The 19,208-nt window shown below is 36.4% G+C and overlaps 1 protein-coding gene across 7 annotated transcripts in view; it reads left to right on the top strand.

The window, feature by feature from the left end:
* Positions 1 to 19,208, top strand: part of TOPAZ1 (testis and ovary specific TOPAZ 1) — a 99,925-nt gene that overhangs the window by 19,077 nt on the left and 61,640 nt on the right. For all 7 annotated transcript variants that reach the window (XM_058729195.1, XM_058729191.1, XM_058729189.1 and 4 more), the window contains 5 exons: positions 10,214 to 10,278; positions 14,219 to 14,355; positions 15,749 to 15,834; positions 16,564 to 16,689; positions 18,206 to 18,269. In XM_058729195.1, the coding sequence (XP_058585178.1) occupies positions 10,214 to 10,278; positions 14,219 to 14,355; positions 15,749 to 15,834; positions 16,564 to 16,689; positions 18,206 to 18,269 (478 nt within the window). The remainder of the gene's footprint in view (positions 1 to 10,213; positions 10,279 to 14,218; positions 14,356 to 15,748; positions 15,835 to 16,563; positions 16,690 to 18,205; positions 18,270 to 19,208) is intronic.

Below are 19,208 nucleotides of genomic sequence, written 5' to 3'. Positions count from 1 at the left end.
TGACATAAATCTTAGCAAAGTTTTTTTGCATCTGACTCCAAAGGCAAGGGAAACAAAGCAAAACCAAACAAATGGGACCACACGAAACAGAAAAGCTTCTGCACAGAGAAGGAAACTACCAAACAACAAAATGCAAAGGCAACTTAACAGGAGGAGACATTTGTAAGTCATATATCAGATAAGGGGTTAATGTCCAAAATATGTGAAGAACTGCAACTCAATAACAAAGAAAAACAAACAATCTGATTTAAAAATGGGCAGAAGACCTAAATTGGCATTTTCCAAAAGAAGACATCCAGTTGGTGAACAGACACATGAAAAGGTAATCAACATCACTCATGATCATGCAAATGTAAATCAGAACCACAGTGAGATACCACCTTAACATCTGTCTGAATGGTTGTTATTCAAAAGACAAGGAATAACAAATGCTGGTGAGGATATGGAGAAAAAGATACAGAGAAAACTTTTGTATACTGTTGGTAAGAGTGTTAATTTGATATAACCACTATGGAAAAAAAGTATGGCAGTCCCTAAAAAAAACTAAAAATAGAACTGCCATACAATCTAGCAGTTCCACTACAGGGTTTCCAAAAAAAACAAAAATATTAATTCAAAAAGATACATGCACTCCTGTGTTCATTGCAGTATTATTTATCAGTATTACGCTAAGTAAAGTAAGTCAGGCAAAGAAAAATAAATACTTTATGATTTCACTATTTGGAATCAAAACAACAACCACAATAAAACCCGGACTCAAAGATATAGAGAACAGATTGGTTGTTGCCAGACAGGAGGGGGGGTTGTGATAGGGCAAAATGGGTGAAGGGTGGTCAAAAGGTACAAACTTTCAGTTATAAAATAAGGGGGTACAATCTACAGCATAGGGAATATAGTTAATATTGTATTCACTTTGTATGATGACAGATGGTAATTAGATCAGTTGTGATCATTTTGTAATGTATACAAATGCCAAAGCGCTATGTTGTACACCTGAAATTAATGTAATATTGTATGTCAGCTGTATCTCAATAAAAATTTAAGAAAGAATTTTTTAAATTTTTTAAAAAATGAACTTCTGTTATATATCCCCTCCTCTACCACAAACTAGTTCCTCCTATAATCTTCTCCTTCTCTGTTAATGGCAACTCCATCCTTTATAATTGTTCAGACTCAGAACCTTGGATTTCCTTTCTTTTTCTCTCAGTCCATACCCAGACTGCAAGGAAAACCTGCAGGCTTTACCATCAGATGTCTAGAAACTGTCCACTTTTCATCACCCCTCACCAATACCACACAGACCCAAGTGAGGGTCCTCTCTTGCCTGATTTATTACAGTCACCTTCTAGTAGATCTCCTGCTTCTAATTTTGTTCTCTTGTAGTTTATTCTCGACACAGCATGAGTTAGATCATGTCATTATTTTGTTTCAGACTCTCCATTAGTTTCTAATGACATTCAGATTCAAAGCCAAAGTCCTTACTGTGACCTGTAGTGCCCTGTATCTGTCTCCTATACCCCTTCCCCACCTTGTTATCTCTCTGATCTCTTATACTCCTATCCATATCCATTTCACCCTGACCACACTAGCCTCCTTGCTGTTCTTAAAACATAGTAGGCTTTCTCCTACTTCAGGGCCTTTGCTCTCGCTATTTTATCTGCCTCGGATGTTCTCCTAAAAATAGTACAGCTGGTTCTCATACTTCCTTCACATCTTCACTCAGGTTTCGTGTTCTCAAAGATAACTTTCCTGGCCATTCAACCTGAAACTTCAAGTGTTCTCCTTTCTCTCAACATTTCATATTCCCCTTTCTTATATTTATTATGGTTTAACATTCTACACTTTACTTTTTTATGTTTATCTCTTCCTGCTAGAGTGAAGCTCCATGAAAGCAAGGATTTTTGTCCATTTTGCTTACTACTAAATCTCTAGCATCTAGTGCAGTGGCTGATACAGAGTAATAACACAAATAATTGTTGAATACATACTGAATATGAACTCCATTTGAAAAGTCTTTAAGTGCTATAAGAGTCTTATAACACAAAGAATCTTACAAAGTACTTGCTTAATGGTTTGATGATAACAGCCAGTATGTACTCAGCCTTTATCATAATGCCAGCCAGCCACTGTTAAGTGCCTAGTATGGGTTATCACATTTTATCCACATAATATAATGAGATGCTGCTCAGGAGCCCCCCAGACCACCCTCAGATTTGGTGATTTGCTAGAACTTACAGAGGTCAGCAAAGCTGTTAATACTTGACATTACATTTTATTACAGTGAAAGAGTGTACATTAAAATCCACAAACAAGATGGGGCGCCTGGGTGGCTCAGTCGGTTAAGCGGCCGACTTCAGCTCAGGTCACGATCTTGCGGTCTGTGAGTTCGAGCCCCGCATCGGGCTCTGGGCTGATGGCTCAGAGCCTGGAGCCTGCTTTGGATTCTGTGTCTCCCTCTCTCTCTGCCCCTCCCCCATTCATGCTCTGTCTCTCTCTGTCTCAAAAATAAATAAACGTTAAAAAAATTAAAAAATCCACAAACGAGTCACATAGGGCAGAGTCCAAGAGAAACCAGGCACAGGTTTCCAGCTGTCCTTTCTCAGTAGAGCCATGTAGACACTGCTTGCTTCTCCCAGCAATGATGCATAGCAACACAGAGGAATGCTAGCCAAAGGAATTTACCTGAGCCCTGGTCAGTCTTTTTTGGGGTCAGTCACAGTGGCATGTCTGACTGCCTGTGTGGCTGACCTTGATCACTCAGTCTCTCCATACCCTCCAGAGGTCACGCTGGATACCAGATGACCTGAGGCCCCCACCATAAGTCAAATTGTTAGTTTAGACTGTCTAGAGTGGCCCAAAGCCCCTACCATGAATTACACTATTAGTATACACTGTCTGGTCCCAGACCCCCAAGTAACCAAAAACACATTACCAAAGGCAGCACATTCCAAGGGCTTAAAAGTTCCCTCCAAGGAGTAGATCAAGGACCATACCTTCAATGTACACAGTATAGACAACCCTGACTTGCTGAGTTACTCATTTGCTGCACATGGGGCATGTGCTATTATTCTTTTTAATAGATGAAACAGATTTTGAGTCTATATCTTGTCCAAGGTCTCACAGCAGAGTCCCTTGACTTACAGTATAGCAAGGGTTGGCAAAGTTTTTTTCAAAGGGCTAGATGGTAAAATTCCTGTATGGCTTTGTGGGCCCTATAGTTGGTGTTGCAACTCTGCCGTCATAACATGAAAGAAGCCATAGACAATATATAAACAAATAGCAGTTGCTATATTCAAGTAAATCTTTACAAAAACAGGCAGGCTGTAGCTTGCCAGCCCTTGCTCGGAAGCATTAAAAACAAACGGGCGCCTGGCTGGCTCAGTTGGTTAAGCATAGGACTTTGGCTCAGGTCATGATCTTGCGGTTCGTGGGTTTGAGCCCCGTGTCAGACTCTGTGCTGACAGCCCAGAACCTGGTGCCTGCCTCAGATTCTGTGTCTCCTTCTCTCTTTGCCCTTCCCCAACTTGTGCTCTGTCTCTGTCTCTCAAAAATAAATGAATGTTAAGACAAAATAACAACAAAAACTAGTTTGTACTCTGTTCTACTTAAAGCTGAGGAAAAGACTTAATCCATTTGTTCCTGTAAGGATAGATTTTAGGAGATGTTTGCCAGAAGTCACTGAATTCTTAACACTGTAAATATTTTCAAGATGTAGACTATTTTTGGCATTAATTCTTTTAAAATAATCCACAGAATTGTTTAGTTGCTTCCTAGTATAGTAAGATTTTTGGTTTTGTTTAAGAAAAGGGGATGATACATTTATTCTTCTAATATTATGGTAAGCTTCAAAGTACCAACTCTAGAAAATAATCATGACCAAACAGTAATATTTGTCTTTAAGATATCTGGCCTCCGCGCTGCCTGGGTGGCTCAGTTGGTTGAGTGTCCGACTTCGGCTCAGGTCATGATCTCACGGTTCATGAGTTCGAACCCCACATCGGGCCCTGTGCTGACAGCTCAGAGCCTGGAGCCTGCTTCGGATTTTGTGTCTACCTCTCTCTCTGCCCCTCCCCCACTCTTGCTCTTTCTCTGTCTCTCACAAATAAATAAATGTTAAAAAAAATTTTTTTTTTAAGATATCTGGCCCCCAAATTTGGGAATTAAACTTTGTCTCTCTCTCACTTTACATTTTAGGAATTTGAGGGGATAAATAGATTGACTTTAGGACATATGTATGGCCTACTACTTTTCTCCTTTTACATAGTTTTCTGTGAATTTTTATAAATGCTTCCTTACTGATATTTTGTATATATTTATATAATACTTACGGGATAAATATTCATGGAATAAGTATATGTATATTCTGTCTTTTCCAGTGACCTTTTATTTTGTCTTGTGTATGTAACAATTTTTAAATTTAACCATGATAGGAATTACTTAATTCTAGTTTTGAACCCCATATAGCTAAAATGCTAGTATACCGTTTTAAAATTTTTTTATTTTGAAATAATTGTAGATTCACAGGAAGTTGCAAAAGTAGTATAGAGAGGACCTGTGTATCCTCCACCTAGTTTTTTCCTGATTACGTCTTTAAATGCAATATCAGAAGCAGGAATCTGATATTAAATGTATAGTATATATACTTCTCTGTATTTTATTAAATGGGCAGACTCTTTTAGCCACCACTGCAATCAAGGTAAAGAATTATTCTATCACTATAAATATCTCCCTTATGTTATTCCTTGGTTACACTTTTCTCCCTAACTCTAACATTCCTAACCTTAGCCAACCATTAATCTGTTTTCCATCTCTGTAATTTTGGTATTTGAAATAGATGTAGATTTGCTGGAGGTTGACTAGAAGATTATCAATTTTGTTACTATTTGAAAAGAACCAGCTTTGGTTTTATTAATTTTTTTTCTCTGTTGCTCTGTTGTTTTCTATTTTACTGATTTCTGCTGATCATTACTTTCTCCTTTTTTCTGCTTACTTTGGATTTAATCTGCCATTCATTTTGTAGTTTCTTTTTTTTTTTTAATTTTTTTAATGTTTATTCATTTTTGAGAGACAGAGTATCAGAGTGCAAGCCGGGGGTGGGGCAGAGAGAGAGGGAGACACAGAATCCTAAGCAGGCTCCAGGCTCTGAGCTGTCAGCACAGAGCCTGACGCGGGGCTCAAACTCACAAACCGTGAGATCGTGACCTGAGCTTAAGTCAGAGGCTTAACCAACTGAGCCACCCAGGCACCCCTCTTTTTGTAGTTTCTTAAGGTTACAACTGGGGTCACTGATTTAAAACTTATTTTCTGAGACAATTTAGTGCTATAAACATATCCATAAATACTGCCTTAGCAGGATCCCACATTTCTTTTAACTTTGAAATAGTTATAGATTCACCACAGTAGTGTTAAGAAATAACAGAAATCTCATGTACTCTTTACCCAATTTCTCCCAATGGTAACATTGCAAAGCTTTAGTATAATACCACAACCAGAATATTGACACTATAATACAGTCAGAGATACAAAACACTTCCATCACCACAAGGATCCCTTATGTTACCCTTTTATAACCATGCCTGCTTTCTCCCTGCCTCCCCCTAACCTCTCCTTAACCCTTGACAACTGCTAATCTGTTCTTCATTGCTATAATTTTGTCATTTCAAGATGTTACAGGGAGGCCTGGGTGGCTCAGTTGGTTAAGTGTCCGACTTCAGCTCGGGTCATGATTTCACGGTTCGTGGATTTGAGCCCTGTGTCGAGCTCTGTGCTGACAGCTCAGAGCCTGGAGCCTGCTTCGGGTTCTGTGTCTCCCTCTCTCTCTCTCTGCCCCTCCCCCACTCATGCTCGCTCACTCTCAAAAATAAACATTAAAAAAAATTTTTTTAAGTGTATTACATAAATGGAATTAGATATAGTACGTAACCACTGCAGATTGGGGTTTTTTCACCCAGCATAATGCTCTGGATAGTCATCAAGTTTGTTGCATGTATCAATAGTTCATTCATTTTGATTGCTTAGCAGTATTCCTTGGGATGGGTTACTACCATTTATTTAAAAGCTGTTCACTCATTGAAGGACAACTGTCTTCAGTTTTGGGCTATTCCAAATAAAGCTGCTATAAACATTTGTGTACAGGTTTTTGGTGAATCTAATTTTTAGTTTCTCTGGGATCAATGCCCAAGTCTGTATTTGCTGGGTTGTATGGTAATTGTATGTTTAGGTTTTAACTTAGGTGAGTTCAGCCTCCAGATTACTCTTCCACAGTAGCAGTTAGTTTAAATATTTTTTCGGTTCTTGTAACCTTAGCTGGGCTGTTTGGAGTCTAACCTTAGAGAGATACAGTTCAAGGGTCAGCGAGAGATTTGCACCAAGTGTATAACCAGATTTCAGGGTTTCCTGTCTTAGGTTCTCTCCTTTCCTGGATTCTCATCCTTATTTCCCAGTTTCTGACTATGTCCTAAATTTAGCCTTCCAGTTCATTGTTTCAGCAAGGCAAGTTCTTGGCCTTCCCAGGTGATTCCAACTAGGGCCTACCTTCAGGAATAAAACCATGAAAGCAGAAGAGCTGGTCAGTACTATTCCTTCTTTCCAAGTGTAGACTTCGCTCCAGATTCTGCCTGCTTTTCATATCTTTCCAGTGATTTTTTTTACATTTTATCTAGGGTTTAGAATTGTTAACTGCAAGAGGATTATCCCAGTAAGACATACTCTGCCATTTCTCAAAGTGGATGTATTGTTTATTCTTTTTAATTTTATACAAACAGTAGCATACCATTCTTTATCTTGCTTTTTAAACTAAATATATAATGGAGATTGTTTCTTTTCAATGTATGTAATTATGCCCTGTTTTTCTAATTGTATAATTATCCACTGTATGGATATACTCTATTCAACAACTTCCACTGTTGGTGGACAGTTGCTTTGTTCCCATTTTTTGCAATTTAAATATTGCTGCATTATGTACCCTTGAACATAAGGCATTTTGTATATGTGCAAGCATTTTTGGATTAATTCTTAGAAGTAGAATTGTCAGATTGGCCTACATAAAGATGACTGTGATTTATACATTCAGCAACATTGGGTAAGAATGCCAGTTTTCTCCCCACACACTAACCAACTCAGTATTAAAATTTTGTCCCATCTGTCTATTTTTACAAATGACTTTTAGTTTTAATTTGCTTTCCTCTTATGAGACTAGTTAAGCATCTTTTAGTATATTTAAAGGCCATTTACATTTTTTATGAACTTCCTTTTTATGTTCTTTGCCCATTTTTCTTCTGAGATTTTGATTTTTTTAGCTGTAGGAACTTTTCATGTATTAAATATATTCTTACATCACTCATCATCAGGGAAATACAAATGAGATATCACTTCACACCTGTCAGAATGGCTAAAATTAACAACTCAAGAAACAACAGATGTTGGCGAGGATTCAGAGAAAGGGGAACCCTCTTACGCTGTTGGTGGAAATGCAAACTGGTGCAGCCACTCTGGAAAGCAGTATGAAGGTTCCTCAAAACGTTAAAAATAGAACTACACTATGATCCAGCAATTTTACTGCTAGGTATTTACCCAGAGGGTACAAAAATACTGATTTGAAGAGATGCATGCACCCCAGTGTTTATAGCAGCATTATCAGCAATACCCAAATTATAGAACCCAAATGTCCACTGACTGATGAATGGATAAGGAAGTTGTGTATATATACAATGGAATATTACTCAGCCATAAAAAGAATGAAAGCTTACCATTTGAAATGACATGGATGGAGCTCTAGAGTATTAGGCTAAACAAAATAAGTCCATCATAGAAGGACAAATACCATATGATTTCACTCATGTGGAAGTTAAGAAACAAAACAAATGAACCTGGGTGGGGGGAGGAGGGAAAAGAGAGAAAGGCAAACCATAAAACAGACTTTAGCTGTAGAGAACAAACTGAGGGTTACTGGAGGGGAGGTGGGCAGGGGAATGGGCTAAGTGGGTGATGGGTATTAAGGAGGGCACTTCTTGTGATAAGCACTGAGTATTCTAATGAAGCTCTTCCCCATTTCAAGATGTAAAATTTTTCTTCTGTATTTCCTCCTGGTGTTTTTTTCTGTTGTTTTTTATTATGTTTGAATTTTTTATCTATCTGAATCTAATATTTATCTTAGGAGAAAGAAGGTAGAAACAATGTAACCCTTAAAAAATTTTTTTTGACAAATGGCTTTTGTGTGCTTTGTATTCTCCAGCATAAGAAAATATCTAACATATTTATATTCACACCTGTTGGTATCATAATTTATGGTTTCTGCTTCTGGTATCATGCTTAGTCTTTCTCCACCCTCCAAATTATATCTCTATTTTGTTTTTGCTATTTCTGATATTTTTTGTATTTAAATCTTTAATGAACCTAAAAAGTATTTTGACATATGGCGAGTTGGTACCAAACTTATTTTCTATCCAGTTAGCTAGACTGTTATTCTACTTCCATTTATTGAATCATTTTTTCACAAATTTCAAATGCTATCTTTAAATTTTTCAAATTTTTATGTATGGAACTATTCCTTCTCTTTTGTTTCATTGATTGCCCAGGTCCTTTTACTGATACCATATTGTCAGTTATTTGAAAAATAAAAATGGCAAGCAAAATAAAAATAAAACAAGGAACGCTTACTTTAAAAGATTCTGAAATGTATTATAAATCTAAAATATTTTTTGGCTGTTCTTATATTTTCCTAAGAGTTCTTTAAACTCACATGTAAAGTAGTTTTTAAAGTGTATGAATTAATTTAGGGAGAACTAACATCTTTACATTTAATAATCTCATTCAGGGGGCCCCTGGGTGGCTCAGTTGGTTGAGTGTCGGACTTCAGCTCTGGTCATGATCTCACTGCTGGTGGGTTTGAGCCCTGCATCAGGCTCTGCTGACAGCTCAGATCCTGGAGCCTGCTTCGGATTCTGTGTCTCCCTCTCTGCCCTCCTTAGCTCGCACTCTGTCTCTCTGTCAAAAATAAATAAACACTTAAAAAAATTTTTTTTTAATCTCATTCAGGAACATAGTATATTTTTGTATTTGTTGATATTTTTATGTTTCTCACTTGATTTTTCTAATTTTCTTCATAACAACAGTATATGCAGTGTGTATCATTATGTAATGTGTGATTATGTACTTTAAAAAAGAATAGTTGCTAAGAGAGTACATTTTCAGAGTTCTCATCACAAGGAGAAAATTTTTTTCTTGTTTTCTTCTTTTTGCTGTATCTCTGTGAAAAGATGGATGTTAGCTGAACCAGTTGTAATGATCTGACAATATATATAAACCCAACCATCATGCTGTATGCTTTAAACTTATACCATAATATGTATCAATTAATTCTCAATAAGACTGGAAAATGTTTAATAATTAAAAAATAATTTTTTAAAATTGAAAAGACTTGAAAGATATAAAGTAAGATATTAAATGGTTGTCACTGCTCAAATGATAGGTGATTTGGAGGTTTGTTTTCTTGGTGCTTGCCTGTTTTTTCAAAAGTTTAATATTTAAGCATTTAGAACTTTCTTATAATTGGAAAGTCACAATTCCAGAACACTAATGTGAAATGTTTTAAGTATAGTGATATATAAAATACATACAAATACTTCCTTTTTAAATTTTTTAAAAATTTATTTTTAAGAGAGACAGAGTGCGAGCAGCGGGGGAAGAGAGAGAGAGGGAGACAGAGAATTGAAAGCAGGCTCCAGGCTCCAAACTGTCAGCACACAGCCTGACACAGGGCTTGACCTCATGAACCACGAGATCATGACCTGAGCTGAAGTCTGATGCTTAACCGACTGAGCCACCCTGGCACCCCATATAGATACTTCTAATGAGAAAAATAAATTTATGTTCATAAATACCATCTGAAAATAAAAATCATTTGAAGCTTTTTATCTGAAAGAAAACAAATGTAACTTTAATTGTTCCTAATAACTTTAAATGACAGCCTGTATAATTAAAAGTGATGTCAAAAGCTGAGAAAATATATTATTTCTATTAGTTTTTTTTAAGCAACAGTGGAATTTTTAAGTCAATATTCATTATTTTAAATAATACAGAGTTGTGTTTTTGGTTGGTCATCAGGTGGTGGTTTAATTAACATCTAATAAATTCTAATATGTCTGGTAAGCCTCAGCTTAATATGGAATACAGAGATACTCACTTGTACTTTTTAACCATAATCTCCTTATAGCATAGATTTTCAGAAGAGGTGACTATTAAAGAAGAAAAAGAAAATATTTTTGAAGTTTGCAAAAGGTCTGTAACATTTTTAATTATGTAACTTTAAAATAGTCAAATAATTTGTATTTTGAGTGTGTTTTTCATTCTCTGCCTTATGTACTTGGGCCACTATGCCGTAAGCCATATAGGGGTATTATTAAATTGGTGTATCAGGTACACACAGATGTCAGCAATACTGTAAGTTACCTTAAAGCTGTCACAAAGATTTTTGAGCCATTAAAATATTTTTCAAGGAAGGAGTAAAGAGTAGTGATAAAAGAAAAAAGAATGTGTACATGACATTTGTGAAGGCAAAAGCAGCTGAAATCAGATGAATATTGCAGTTTGCAGGTATCTGACATGGTTGTGGTCATGAGTACTGCAAGTTACAGTACACTCACTAGAATATATGCATATACAAAACTTAGAGTTGGAAGATGCCTTGGAGATCACCTGACCATCCTGCACTCCCATTTTGCTGTTGAGGCAAGGTACACTCAAATCAGGTGACAAATGTGTTCAAGTCTTTTTATGTTAAGACATAGTTTTCAAAGTGTGATTCTTGTAGTGGCAGCAGCATCTGGGAATGAGTCAGAAATGCAAATTATTTGGTCCCATCCCTGATTTGCTAAATCAGAAACGCTGGAGATGGAGCCCATCGGTCTGTGTTTCAACAGCGCCCCTTAGCTAGTCCTAAGAGGTGCTCAAGTTTGAGAACCATTGTATTAAGGGAAAGCTAGGTAAGAATTAGATTGGCACAGAAACCCAGTACGATTCATGACCATTTGAAAATTTTTAAAGGAAAAAATGACAATTTAACTTTTTTATTCTATTGAAAGCATTTTGCTTACAAACTAAATAGTGTCATTGCAACCTGCAGAGTTTTATCATGATTTTGGATCTACCATAATGACCAGGAATGTTGACATTGAAGTCACTACATTACCCTTGGATTCAGTCATCCAATCAAAAACAAAAAGAGTTTTACTAGATCATCTCTTCCATCTGTAAAATTCCATAATTCTTATTTGTTTATTGTATGTTATTGCTTTTGTTTTGAGGGAGGTTATTATTGAATGCACATATTAATTATGTCCCAAGTTGGAAAGAGAAGTATCTTTATTTTCTGTGTAATTTTTAAGCCCCGTCAATGCTAGTAAGTTTCAACTGTTGTAAGTGTGGGACGCTTTTCTATTTTTACTCTCCACTGGTCCAGGGAACCCCAGCTGAAAAAGCTTGTTAGAATTGTTTTTAAGATAAAATATATTATCTGAGAGATCTTTCTCCAAAAAACTGATTTCCTTATCTATTAGTTGTCTGTTAGTCAGCTTTGAGATACTTCCTCCTCTCCCCCTTGCTTAAGTTATTTCTTTTTCTAGGTAAGTGAAACTCCAGAAAACTTTTTTTGGGGGGGGGGGGAGATTTTAATTTTGTTTTAATTTAATTTTTTATTTTTAAAAATTTACATCCAAATTAGTTAGCATATAGTGCAACAATGATTTCAGGTAGATTCCTTAGTGCCCCTTACCCATTTAGCCCATCCCCCCTCCCACAACCCTTCTAGTAACCCTCAGTTTGTTCTCCATATTTATGAGTCTCTTCTGTTTTGTCCCCCTCCCTGTTTTTATATTATTTTTGTTTCCCTTCCCTTATGTTCATCGGTTTTGTCTCTTAAAGTACTCATATGAGTGAAGTCATATGATTTTTGTCTTTCTCTAACTAATTTCACTTAGCATAATACTCCCCAGTTCCATCCACATAGTTGCAAATGGCAAGATTTCATTCTTTTTGATTGCCGAGTAACACTCCATTGTATACATAATACCACATCTTCTTTATCCATTCATCCATCAGTGGACATTTGGGCTCTTTCGTACTTTGGCTATTGTTGATAGTGTGGCTATAAACATGGGGGTGCATGTGTCCCTTCGAAACAGCACACCTATATCCTGTGGATAAATGCCTAATAGTGCAATTGCTGGGTCGTAGGGTAGTTCTATTTTTAGTTTTTTTGAGGAACCTCCATACTGTTTTCCGGAGTGGCTGCACCAGCTTGCATTGCCACCAACAGTGCAAAAGAGATCCTCTTTCTCCGCATCCTCGCCAACATCTGTTGTTGCCTGAATTGTTAATTTTAGCCATTCTGAGAGGTGTGAGGTGGTATCTCATTGTGGTTTTGATTTGTATTTCCCTGATGATGAGTGATGTTGAGCATTTTTTCACGTGTCAGTTGGGCATCTGGATGTCTTCTTTGGAGAAGTGTCTGTTCAAGTCTTTTGCCCATTTCTTCACTGGATTTTTTTTGGGGGGAGTGTTGAGTTTGATAAGTTCTTTATAGATTTTGGATACTAGCCCTTTATCTGATATGTCATTTGGAAATATCTTCTCCCATTCTGTCGGTTGACTTTTAGTTTTGGTGATTGTTTCCTTCACTGTACAGAAGCTTTTTATTTTGATGAGGTCCCAGTAGTTCATTTTTGCTTTTGTTTCCCTTGACTCCGGAGACGTGTTGAGTAAGAAGTTGCTGCAGCCAAGATCAAAGAGGTTTTTGCCTGCTTTCTCCTCTAGGATTTTGATGGCTTCCTGTCTTACATTGAGGTCTTTCATCCATTTTGAGTTTATTTTTGTGTATGGTGTAAGAAAGTGGTCCAGGTTCATTCTTCTGCATGTCACTGTCCAGTTTTCCCAGCACCACTTGCTGAAGAGACTGTCTTCATTCCATTGGATATTCTTTCCTGCTTTGTCCAGCAAACTCTTTTTAAGTTTTTCTAAAATTGGTTATATAGGATCTCACATATTAAAATAGAGTTGAAACTGTTTATTTTTGTTTTTTTTTTAACGTTTATTTATATTTGAGAGAGAGAGTAAACAGGGGAGGGGCAGAGAGAGAGGGAGACACAGAACTCCAAGAGGGTTCCAGGCTCTGTGCTATCAGCCCAGAGCCCAGCACAGGGCTCAAACTCACAAACTGTGAGATCATGACCTGAACCAAAGTCAGATGCTTAACCGACTGAGCCACCCAGGTGCCCCTAGTTGAAACTGTTTAAATCAGCAACCAAGGACAGTAAATTTTTTATACCTTCTTCCCAAAGGAAGCTCTCAAGTACATGTATAAATTTATTAAATATACTTATCCCAAAGAATTAATTTATAACTCATTCTTTTTTCACTATACTATCAATAGAATAATTGGATAATCTTTTCTGTTAGAATGCCAGCTCAGTGCCTCCTTGGACATTTTGTCTGGCATGATCAAAAGTATTCTGCTCAGGGCAGCTGGGTGGCTTGGTCAGTTGAGCGTCCAACTTCGGCTCAGGTCATGATCTCATGGTTCATGGGTTCGAGCCCTGTGTCGGGCTCTGTGCTGACCGCTCAGAGCCTGGAGCCTGCTTCGGATTCTGTGTCTGCCCCTCTCTCTCTGCCCCTCCCCCACTCATGCTCTGTCTCTCTCTGTCTCTCAAAAGTGAATAAATATTTTTTTAAAAAGTTTTTTTGGGGCGCCTGGGTGGCTCAGTCGGTTGGGCAGCCGACTTCGGCTCAGGTCATGATCTCGCGGTCAGTGAGTTCAAGCCTCGCGTCGGGCTCTGTGCTGACAGCTCAGAGCCTGGAGCCTGTTTCGGATTCTGTGTCTCCCTCTCTCTGACTCTTCCCCGTTCATGCTCTCTCTCTGTCTCAGAAATAAATAAACGTTAAAAAAAAAAGATTAAAAAAAATTTTTTTTTAAAGTATTCTGCTCTAGTTTTAACCCAACCACCTTACTCCTGCCTCTACCCTGGCCATTTAACAAGCATTGGTTTTCTATGTAAGAAGTCAGGAATGCTTACTGAAAATAATGAAGAATCATAGTATGGTAACAGTATACAGCATGGTATATAGTATATACGTAGTGTTAGGTTGTGTTTCCACTCGATTCTCATTACTTTAAAGGTTTTAGAATAAATTTAAATTCTGATTTTGTTTTTTTCTGCTCATACAGCAAAGATCCTAAAAATTCAGAGATGGTTGGTGAATGTCAGTTATCAACATTGGCCCCCAAACCTCTGTGCTTATCAGTGCCACCTTTGAATCTAAGTGCTCATCAAGAAGACATATTACTGAAGCCCTGGATGAATGGTACTATTTTCTTAATATAATTATGTTGCCTTTTGATAGTATAGAAATTATGTGGGAGATTTTTTTCACCAAAAACAAAAAAGGTTAAAAAAATCAAAACCAGCCTAGAATATGTTAAAATTAGGAAGTTTGTATACCTTTACTTGTAAATACTTTTGATGGAACAATTTCTTAAATATCTGTACTTACATGATAGTTGTAGTGCAAATAAATTATAGGTTATACCTAAAATATTCATATTTTAGTTGAATATTTTAGAATTATAATGTATTTTAAAATTTGTGTTAGTTTTTTTGAAAATCCATAAAGCTTTTGAACAAAATAAGCTAGATTGAGGAATGAATTTGGAAACAATAAATTTTCTTTGTGTAGCTCACACCTAATTGTCCCTTCCTGTTGTTGACTTCGTGCTTCCTGGTGTCATGTAGGACTGCAGCATGTCCAGATGATTGTGTGTTTTATCTTAAAAAGCCTTAACAGATTTTATAATGGAAATTACAGCAAAACTATGCAGCAGAAACTTCAGCTTTTTCCAAATTCTGTCTGAATGCTGCCAACTGAAAAATGAAATTATTTAAAATAAAAAAATAAAATATCTTTAGAAAAAAACATTTCCAGATGTCCTAATTCTCATTTTAAAGGACCAACATTAAGGAATAGGGTGCCTGGTATATTAGTCAGCTCAGGCAGCCATAATAAAATACCACAGACTAGATGGCCTAAACCACAGAAATTTACTTCACACGGTTCTGGAGGCTAGAAGTCTTAAGATCAGGGTTCTGGCAGGGTCTAGTTTCTAGCTCTCTTCCTGGCTTACAGATGGCTGCCTTCTTGCTAAGTCCTCACATGGCTTTTCCTTGGTGCATGTGCATGGAGAGAGAGCAAGCTCTCTGCTGTCTCTTATAAGAGCATTAATTCCATCAGCTCAGGGTCTCTTCCTTATGACCCCATTTAACCTTAATTAGTTCTGTAAAAGACCCTATCTTCAAATAAAGTCACACTGAGGTTTAGGGCATATGAATTTGTGAGGTTCATTTCATAACACTTAGGTTTGTCACTAATTTACTTAGAGATTTTAATTGTCTATCATATTTGTTTAACATGGAGACTGTCATTTGAGTGCAGTGTTCAGTGCTGCTGTTTTAAGGCTTTTAAGAAAGTATCTTCAGCTTAAAATGAGTTTAAAATTTTACAGTTAGGCCTAGAAATACTTAAGGAGCACCAAAGATGTAAATAATTTCACAGGAATACACATGGCAGCATAGTCTGTGAACTGAGTATGAGTAGTCCAAAGTGAAACTTTAAAGCAGATAGTAGTAGTCATCTGTTCATTGTTATGAAGGGAAGAAGCTATAACATATTGGTATTTGATGTGATTCTTAATCATTTCTAGATTTCAGATTTCCAGGAAAACATTCTCTCTTAAAGCTGCAGAATCCTGAAACTTGTGAAATATTTAAGAGGGAAAAAAATGTAGGGGTAAGTCCCCCATTTAAAAAAAAAATCTTACAAAGCACATATTTTGGTTGTATTTCCCTATCATTTGTTAAGCACTTCTGGACGTTTACAGAGTTTGAATGACACTTGGTGATGAGAAGCAGAAAATGAGTAGTAACTCAGAGGATATTCACATATAATGTAAGAAGTTGAAAGCAGAAGGCTGGGCAGGCGGGGTGGAGAGGGGATATCCAAAACAGAAAATACAGGATGGATAGTTCCTGGTGATAGAAGAGAAAACTAGTGATTTAAAGCTGTTTATAGGAAAAGTTTGTGGTATATATTTTGGATCTGTCATTTCTCTCTCTGTTAATCAGAAAAGCTAAGGAAAATCTGAGTTCTAAATAAATGCATCTGAAATATGGTACATATTGTAAACAGGACTAACTTTTTGTAAAAGCAAACAGGGCAAGTATGTGAGAAAGGGAGGGGATGTAAAACTTTTAAAAACATGTAAAGTAAAACAGTAGTAACTTTGATGGAGTATTTTCAAAATATTGCAAAAAGTCAGACAAACCACTTTGAGTTGTTTTTTTTCATTATTTTTGAAAATATAAATTAAGTTGGGAGTTTTATTTTTTTATCAAGTCAGCAAGCAATTTGTCTTGGTGCAGTTTTGGGTATAATTTCTGGTTCCTTCAAATGCTTTCTTACCTGATTATGGTATTTTTTTACAATTAACACAGAAAGAAAATTTATTTAATTTTCTAGGTGTTCCAGAAGCCCCTAGGGTTGATGCTACCCCATAGATACTGCAAATTTCATTTTAATACATTACGTGGCTGTGAGCGATCACAATGCAAGTTTGCTCATGTGCCTGAGCAAGGGGATGAAAAGGTAAAATATGTAAAGTTCTTGAAGTAGAGATTGTTTTCAGATTATCTCAGTTATATGTTTTAAGTCAGATTTTCATTAACCCCTAATAGCATAGATGAGCTTTGTCTGGTTTTGTGCTTTAAATAAATCATACAATCTGTATTCTTTTGTTTCCGGCTTCTTTTTGCTCAATATTTTTGAGATTAATCTATATTTTTTTATTTAATTATAAACATTTCTTTCTCATTGTAATATTGAATATTCCATTTTGTGAGTATATCAAAATTTATTTTATTGATAAATATTACTTTTGATTCATTGGATTTCTGAATTTGGGAATTACAGTAGTGATGTTATCAGTGTTCTTTTGTGTGTCTTTTGGTGAACATATGTGTACTTTCTGATGGGTTATACTTAAAACTGGAATTGCTGAGTCATAGGATCTGCATATATTCAACGTTAGCTGATAGTACCAAACAGATTTCCAAGGTGGTCTGCCCAATTACACTTTTTCACCAGCAATGTCTGAGAGTTCAGCTTGCTTCATAGCGTTACCAGCTCTTGGTATTTTAATTTTAGCCATTCTAGTGAGTGGGGAGTGATGTCTTCCTTGATGACTTACGAAGCTGAGCATCTTTCAAAATCATTATTGGACACTTGGATACACTCTTTTTGGAAATCTCTAAATATTTTACCTATATTCTATGGGATTGTCTTTTTCTTATATACCTTAAGAATTCTTTATATATTCTGGGTATAAGTTCTTTATTGAGTATGTATATAGCAGATAACTTTTACTACTGTAAAGGTTGCCTTTTCACCCTCTTAAGGTGTCTTTTGGTACACAGAACTTCTTAATTTCTACGTAGTCCGATTCTGTTGATCTTTTTACAGTGTTAACTTTTTGCATCCTGTTGGAGAAATCTTTGCCAAGATCATGAAGATGTTCTCTTATATTTTTTCCTTTAAAAGGTCTGTTGTTTTATCTTGGCATTTAGAACACAAAGCCACCTGGAATTGATTTTTGGTTTTCATGTGAAAACAAGGTCAAGATAAATATTTTTTCCGCATGAGGATCCCTTTGTAAGCCAACACCATTTACTTAAAAAACCATCCTTTTCCCCTGTTGTACTTCAGGGTCACTGTGTCATAAATCAGCTAATTATATATGAGTGGGTCTGTTTCTAGACTCTTTGTTCTAATCCATTGGTCAATGTGTTTATCCTTGAGTCAGTAAATGGCTATTTTTTAAATGACCTAAATAAGTTTTTTTTTAATTTTGAATATTCAGGAATTTCCTTCCCTCCCCAATTGCTTGCTAATCTTGCTATTTCCTTGACTATTTCTTTGTCAGAACATCTGTAAAATTAAGTTTTTATAGTGAATTCAGTATACATTTCAAATCTGTGAGTTAACCAACATCAGTTTTTTTATTCCATTGCTTTAAGTTCACTTTGAGAATAAGCAGAAAGATAGGATTGAAATTTTGTCTTCTTTATGAAATATAAAAAGGTAACATATTTTTCATTACTTGTAGGTTTGTATGGATGTGTTTAAGAAATATATAAGCATCAACGAGCTGTGTTTGCTACAACGTGCAGGTATGAGACAGGGATGATTACTATAAATTCAAGAATGTGAGTATTTCAGGCAATGTGCAATTGTATCTTACAGTTTGAAAGTAAATTCAATACTTGTAAGTATGAATACTGAATGCCTTAGAGTGGCTCTATTGGTGTTATAAATGATTAAAAATAAGTTTGGCATTTTGGTTACTAAAAAACTATAATCCACCTAGCACTATCATTTTCTAAAATCAAATTGCATGATATAGATAGAAATTTTATGTATGTGTGTAAGACAAAAATATAACATAGATAATTGGCTTAAAATCTTTCTGAAGGGATGTTTCAGAAACTAGATCTTCCCTACGTCTTTATCCTTCTCTTTTAACACTTACCCCTTGAGGCCGATGCACCATCCATACTGAGTTCTGTTCAGTTCCCTAAGCAGGACAGGCTGTGGTATAATATCAGAGCCACTGCTGTCCCTGCTGTCTATCTGGGATGCCTTTCTTTCATCCCCTTTCCCCACAGCAAAGACCTATTTATCTCGCAAGTTTTAGTCATAGGAAATAGGATTACCTCCTCTGTCAGCCGTTATCTGACTCTACTGCCTCATCCCATTCTCTGTCACCAACTCCCCCTACTACACCTTGAGCGTCAAGAGGAAGGGACCAAGCTTATTTATATTTGTCACGCTGACACAGCCACCCAAGCCACATAGTATCATGGTAATAGAGCATGTTAGCTGCATATTCATCAGCTTGAAATCTCATTTGGTTAAAAACAAAATTTCTGACAAGTTTATTATTTGTTTTGCTGAGTGACATCATCTCCCCAAGGATTAAAGGAAGCGTCTGAGGGAACTGCTATGACTGAACTTACTCTTACAGTAAGGAGGAAGTAGGCAAGGGAGAAGTAATAGGAGCCTATATAGAGAATGCACCCATCACCAAGGCATTGATGGGAGAAGCTGCA

The sequence above is a fragment of the Neofelis nebulosa genome, chromosome 5, assembly GCF_028018385.1.
Source record: "Neofelis nebulosa isolate mNeoNeb1 chromosome 5, mNeoNeb1.pri, whole genome shotgun sequence".
Lineage (NCBI taxonomy): Eukaryota > Metazoa > Chordata > Mammalia > Carnivora > Felidae > Neofelis > Neofelis nebulosa.
The sequence above is the reverse complement of the archived record's forward strand: the minus strand, read 5'-3'. Positions and strand labels throughout refer to the sequence as shown.